This window comes from Salvia splendens, chromosome 18 (assembly GCF_004379255.2).
Source record: "Salvia splendens isolate huo1 chromosome 18, SspV2, whole genome shotgun sequence".
NCBI lineage: Eukaryota > Viridiplantae > Streptophyta > Magnoliopsida > Lamiales > Lamiaceae > Salvia > Salvia splendens.
In genome coordinates, this window is record NC_056049.1 from 10,722,486 (window position 1) to 10,729,732 (window position 7,247).

A 7,247-nucleotide genomic window follows, 5' to 3' on the forward strand; every position below is an offset into this window, starting at 1 on the left:
TTCAAACTGAACATTTTAATATATCAACTCAACAATTTATGTATATTTTAGAGCTGCATTGTTAGAAATTGTAGCACAACTAATATAGTATGTATGATCTAAACTGCAAATCAATGCAAAGACCATTGGATGGACTGCACAATTTTCACTACAACACCTAAACCTCCATAATCTACAACCTCTGAAATCGAATATGCAGACGCGGCTAGAGCTCGGAAATCGATCGAGACGCCGCCACTATCTACAGCAGGAGAAAAGTCCTCTCGGCTCGTCTTCCATTGCTGTCGTCGGCGTGCCTGCCACATCGCCCCTCTTCGCCATCAGCGAGCTCGTCCCGGGGGACTCGGGCGGGAAGACCGCATTTGTCGCTGAAGTGCTTCTGAAGACGTGGTGCGGTATGACCGGCTCGGGTGGAGAGATGGCAGTGAGATATTGCAAAAGCATCTGTATAATCTGAGTGAAATTGGGGCGAGCGTTGGCGTCTTCCTTCCAACACAAGGTCACTATTCGAGCCAATTCCTCTGGAAGCTCGTCCGCGCTTGGCCGTACATTCTACAAAAGAGGAGGGATTGACCGAGTTGAGTGACGATCGTCCAGATATAGAATCGGACGATAGTTTTATACTCATAAAAAGTTTTCTACTCCCTCCGCGCACTTTAGCAGTCCCAGTTGAGTTGAGCCCGGGTTTTAAGAAATGTAAAGAAAAGTTGGTAAAAAAATAATGGAATGTGGGTCTCATTTTAATATATATTAGTTTTATAATAAAATATGAGTGGAATGAAGTTAGACTGTGGGGCATATTACCATGTTTGGAAGATTTTAACGACCCCTAGGGTGGGACGGACTAAAATAGAAAACCAGGACTACTAAAGTGGGAAGGAGGGAGTAGTATTTTGTGAGAATCGATGTGCAAAGCCCCATCATCATAGGAAAACTAGGTTACCAAAATCTCAAACTTGAAATTTATAAAATCCATCATCCAAACTGAATCATAGGGAAACTAAACTAGCTAATCAAAGTATTGAGCTCAGAATCTATAAAATCGAGCCCCCCATCAATAATTTTCTTGCTAACAAACTACACATCTAACGAGTTCTGAGAGAGCGCGTCTACTCTGAGTGATAGATTACATGAAACAATCAAAAAAAGAGTCGAGGGAACTTACTTTGAAAGCTGCGGCATAGGCCGCCTGCAGATTCGACATTCCTTCAAAGGGCAACTTGTTGTGTATGAGCTCCCATAGCACGATGGCGAAACTATAAGCATCCACTTTGTGGTTATAATGCTTTTTCTCTCCATGCCTTAGTGTGACGGTACTATACAGCTGTAAGTGCAACACATATATTTTTTCTCCATTTATTTTGTCAGAGTATAATTAGAGATATACATATATACGAGTAGTGATCAATGCATAACCACATCTTAATGCATAACTAGAGAGACCTAATCTCAACCATTAGATCAAAAAGGAAGGATGAGATTGGTTGGATTTAGAAAACACGGCATTTTGATTCAATCCAAGTGTGTTTTAGTTCATTTTAAATAAATCGTATGTGTTATGAACTAAAACTCCCTTTATAGAACTCCGTGTTATCAAATCCGAAAATTTTAAAACTCAATCTCAACCTTACATTTTTTTATCTTGTGGTTGAGATTCAAGTCTTTAGTTATGCACTGAAGAGGTAGTGGCTCTATAAAACTACTTTGTATATATATATATATGAAACAGATTAGACAAGGAGAGAGAGTTGTTGCAGAAACTACCTCCGGGGCCATCCAGCGATAGGTTCCCGTCTCGGCAGTCATCATCTCAGTCAACGACTCTTCCCTAGCGAGACCAAAGTCGGCAAGTTTGACTGTTCTCCGATCTTCTGTCAAGAGCAAGTTTTCTGCAAGACAGAAAGTCATGTGCTTGTCAGTCTTGATGCCAGATTTGACGACAGAAACGTAAGCTGTGTCAGCTCTCCATGTTATCAAATATTTAAGCAGACAATGATTGTTGGGCAACGACTATTTCCTAGACTAGTAGCACGAGTTATACGCGTTTGACAGCAGAAACGTGTTATCACAAATTCTTGATATTGGTTTAGCAAAGAGAATGGTTTCTTGGTCCGATAGTAAGAACAGTACAAATTTCAACGAGAGCAAACGAGTTCTAGCAGCATTATAAACTGCTCCTAACAAATATACAGAGTATCGATATTGGTTGGTAAAACTACTTACTACTAGTCTAATAGCAAGAGCTGTACAAGTTTCAGCAGCGTTATGAACTGCTCCTAACAAGTTAAACAAATTCTTAGCCTTGGTTAGAGAACTATTTCCATAGCAAGAGTCACACAAAGTTCCACGGGAGCAAATGAGTTTCAGCAGCATTACAAGGTGATTTTTCGCGTGTAAATAATAAGGCTAAACATCCGTACCAGGTTTAAGGTCACGGTGGATGATTCCATGGGAGTGCAAGCACTCCATTGCACGAGCTATATCAAGTGCAAATCCAATAGCTACCCGTATATCAAGGCACCTAGGGCGCAGGTTGATCAAGTGCTTTCGCAACGTCCCACCAAGCAAAAGCTCAGTCACTATAACCATCACAGGTTCCTTGCAAGCTCCAATAAACTGTAACAAGGGAAGGAAAAACCACTAAGACAATACTCACACCTTATTTCCTAAACATCCACCTCCATCCATCAATCTCATAACAAATATCACACACACACACACACATACATCACTCATATCTGTATGTAATTGATGAATATACAACCTTAACTAAATTCTTATGTTGTACTCTGGAAAGCATTGCAACTTCCCTTGCAAATCTTGACTCCTTCTTTGCAATCTCTTCAGCTGTATCCCCTCTCTCAACAATTTTGATAGCAACATTCTGATTCTTGTATCTTAACAAGAAACAAAAAAAACCCAATAAAAATCAAATTAAGGAGACAATCACAAACTAGTTTCTACAACATGAAATTTGTTTTATGCAATAAAAAAAAAATCAAAACTTTGACAAAAGTGATGATGATTGAAGTTGGGAAATGAAGATTGAGAAGGTCAACTTACTTTCCCTCATAGACTTTGGCATGAGCTCCTTCTCCAATCTTAGGCCCTACAAAGAGGAGCTTCGGATCCACCAACCATTTCGGGTCCAAATCAAACTCTGCAACCGAGTAAAACCCGTTTCCAGATCCCATTTCTCTCTCTAAACTATCACCAATTTCAAGGCTGCAACACCTCCAAGATCAATTTTTTATCCCTTTGCCACACATTTCAAGCAAAGCAAGTGTTGAAAATGAATTTTGATTGCCAGCTTCGGTTCTCACAGAACCATCTCCGAACAATACACATACACTGAGATGAGTGGATGCTTTCTTTAATCTTGAAACTGCCGTTTTTCCTATTTGAATAAGAAAGTGAACACAATTTTAGGAATAAGTGTTGCAGATATTTTCTCACCGCGTAGTATTTTTCCTGCTGAGGTTTGGGCACTATTTGATCTGCAGAGAGAGGGAGAGAAAGAGGAAGTCTGTGCGTGTCAGAAATCAGTGGGCTCATTTTATCTTGTCTTTTATATGTTTATAACATCCGCGGCGGCGTTGCGGATCCGCAACGCCGCCGCGGATGTCCAGACGGACTTCCCAAAAACACCTCCTACCACGTCAAGGACGCCCCAATGCACTGTCACGTCCTAAGGACATTCCACTACACAATGGCGATCCCACTACACAATGGCGGACAAACACAAGGACATCCCGACGGACATCCACAATAATAAAAATTCACAAATTCACCAAATTAAACAATTTACATAATTAAACAATTTACGACGTCAGCGTTTGTGACTCGCTCGTGGCGGGGGAATCACTATCGTGGTGCTCCGTTTATCTTCAAAAGAAATGAAAGTATAGAGATTGAAACTTGTTAAAACAAGTGGTGCAAATCAAATGAAGTTCAACAAGTCGTATATATAGAGTTTTTTATAAAAAAATTAAAAATCGAGATGTCCGCGCGGGACGTCCGTCGTGGCACTGCAATGGCGAACGTCGCCGGAAGGCCGCGGATATGCGGTGTCCGAAGCGGACGTCCGCATTCGCCCCTCCCATGTTTAATGGCGGACGTCCCGCGCGGACATCCGGTACGCTGGTCGGACGTCCGCCGGGAAGTCCGCCATTGCGGATGCTCTTATATTTTATCCTTTTATATAAATTGAATATATTCAACAAATTATTCGCGGCTCCATTAATTGATTTTTATCACTTTTAACATTTTTATGTATAGTTGAATCGTTTGACCTAATAAGTTACGCTTTATAATTTGCATTTCATTCATATTGTGGATAATGACTACTATTCCATTCCAACCGTTTTACATTAGTATTAAATTAAGTACAAATAATAAAGTAGGAGATGACATAAAATAAGAGAGACAAAGAGAGACAAATAGAGTAAAGTATGAAGAAGATCATAGTAAATGAAATTAAATATTTTGTTTTTAGCTAAAAAGAGAAATCAATCACTCATAGAAAGACAAAAAAAAGGAAATTAATCATTTAGAGTGTCCACTATAGGGGCAGCGCGCCGACCGCCCCCTTCCCGCCGCCGTCGCGCCTTGCTATAGTGTGGAGGACGTCAGCTCCGAGGCGGACGAAATTTCCGGGGCAGAAGGTCCACCGGCGTTTTTTGTGCGATGACGCGCCGGTGCCCTTTCGCCGCGCCTATAGGCGCGCCAGCCTATAGTGCACAGGCGATCGGCGCGCCGGCCACCCCTTCCAAATTTATTTTATTTTTTTTCCGAAAATTATACCTAAAAATACCACTCCTCCACCTCCATTTTACACCCTTTTCACACACTCTCTATTCATTCACTATCTATACTTTCACTCTCTAAACATGCACGGTGGACACGACGACTCACACAGCTCAGACGAATCGAGATATGGCGGCAATCCTTCCCAGCCGTCGGGATATGGCGGCTATCCTTCTCAGCCGTCGGGATATGGCGGCTCTTTGTCCTAGCCGTGGAATTGGAGGCAATCTCCCCCTCCGTGGGGATCGAGTCCAACTCCTCCTCCATCTCAGCCGTGGAGGTCTTCTCCCACGCCCCAACCTTTTCAGCGGAATCTGAGTCGCTCGGCGTTTGGAGATTACAGACCCAACCTCGACTCGCTTAACCATCCCCGTCCGGAGACCCCTTTCCAATCCAGCCAATCTTCTTTCACCGATGCAGATCAAGACGCCCTGGATACGATGATGGGTCTACTCAGTTCCTGCGTACCGGATACGCCCGTTCCGACGAGACTCGGCGGGACCGAAGGAGCGGGTGGAAGCCGTGGCGGTGGCGGCGGCGGCGGCGGAAGACGCGGCAGCCGCGCTGGAGGCTCGGGCAGCGGCTTCGGCTTCGGCAGCGGCAGCGGCGCCGGAAGCAGGACACAAACGGGGCACGCACTACACCAAAGCGGAGTCCATTGTTGTGGCGAGGGCGTGGGATGCCGTCACATCGGACCCCATAGTGGGCACCGATCAGACCTAGGGGAGCTTTTGGAAGCGCGTCCTGTTGGCATACAACGAGTTAAAACCTCTAGACGCCAGACCGCGTGACGGAGAACAGCTCCTCAAAAAGTGGTCTAGGATTCTGCCGGCCACCAAGCGGTTCGCGGGCATATACCAGAACAACCTGCTCAATGCTGAGAGTGGCCGGAGCGAAGCCGACTTGAAGGCACTGTCTATGGGCCAATACAACACGGAGGGCTGGCCGAAGTTCACAATGTGGGAGGAGTATCAAGTTCTCGAGCACTGTCCGAAATTCAAGGCCATCTGTGCGCAAGAGCGGGCTGGAGCTCCTGGGCCGAAGCGTACTACACACAACATAGCCGGGGACTACAGCAACGACAGCGGCTCGCAATCATTCGACCTGAACGACGAGCAAGCGGAAGAGCCCTCCGTTACACACTCTAGGCGCACACGCCCTCCGGGACAACATGCCTCTATCCGACGCGCTAGAGAGGCTGGAATTTCCTCCCGCCGATCATCGGCTGCATCTGGATCGCGCACCCCGCAGCCCGCCCCAGCACCGCCGCACAGGGTCCCTGGTTCCCGCGAGGTCTTGAGGGAGAACCTAGATGTGCAGTTGATGCAACAACTGCAGGTCGTCTACATCAAATACTAGGCCGCAACCGACCCGTTCATCAAGGATATATACTTGAAACTCTTAAGTCGGATCCAACGCCGTCTAGGCTTGGCTGATGAGGCTCCTGGGGCAGGGCGGACGGTGGCAGCGAGGGAGACAGAGAAGAAGAGGAGGATTCCGACTCCGCCACCGATTAGACGCGGCGGCGTTTTTATTTGTATTTTATTTTAAATGTTCGTTGTATAATTTTACCGTTTCCAATACAACGAATATTCGGTCTCAATTACCTCGTTTTCTAATTATTTAAATTCTAATGATTTTAACTATAATTGATTGAAACTGAAGGAAAAAATTAAAATGAAAATTGGTTATAAAATTTCGAGACTATTGGAATTGTCCGCCTATAGTGGCAGAAATCTTTTATTTGGGCGCGGATAAAAAAACTGGGACTGTGAACAAAAAAGGGGGGCGGGGCTATTGGGGACGTCCGCCTTATAGTGGACACTCTAAGGATTGGATAGATGGAGTATTGTATTTTGCGTATTGCGTTGCATCGATAGTGTGGGTAATGTCACAGACTCAAAAACTAAATTTTCATGTATATGGATATCTTTCATTTAGCTAAAAAAGATATTACGAACATTATATAGTAATTGTTATTAAGGTCTATAAATACTCTTATGTAAAACTAAAGGATTTAAATATATAAGATAAGATTGAAAGTCTTAGAATGTAGTATTCCGTTGATGTTAGAGAAATAAAGTTAATAGAGACGAATGGTATTGATTAACGAGAAAAAACTTAAGTACTATGAGTTGGTGTGTTTAACTAATTATGATGTGACAAGTATGTTGTGACAAGTGTAATTAGTTATTTACTATAATATAGAGATTAAATATACCTAAAATAGGAAATCTTTCCTTCATTTTACTTGACAATAGTTTAAATTCTGTTAGCATATTAAATTAAAGAAAATTTTGATGTAAGAAAATAAAATATTTGAGATAGAGGAAAACTTCCATTTATATGCTAATTTTTTATATGGATCAAAAATTTTGATAACATATAAAATATTAAATTAGTATTTAATTTGATTTTCCAAAAAATCTAAACAAATAATA

At 43.0% G+C, this 7,247-nt stretch overlaps 1 protein-coding gene across 1 annotated transcript; it reads right to left on the reverse strand.

The window, feature by feature from the left end:
- Positions 1–3,529, reverse strand: LOC121776083 (serine/threonine-protein kinase STY13-like). Its single transcript, XM_042173212.1, has 6 exons — positions 3,064–3,529; positions 2,765–2,897; positions 2,421–2,616; positions 1,765–1,889; positions 1,166–1,324; positions 1–552 (listed from the first exon to the last, which is right to left on the reverse strand). Exons 1-6 carry the CDS (start codon positions 3,192–3,194, stop codon positions 238–240), a joined length of 1,059 nt encoding a protein of 352 aa, XP_042029146.1. The 5' UTR covers positions 3,195–3,529; the 3' UTR covers positions 1–237.
- Positions 3,530–7,247: the final 3,718 nt, after the last annotated feature.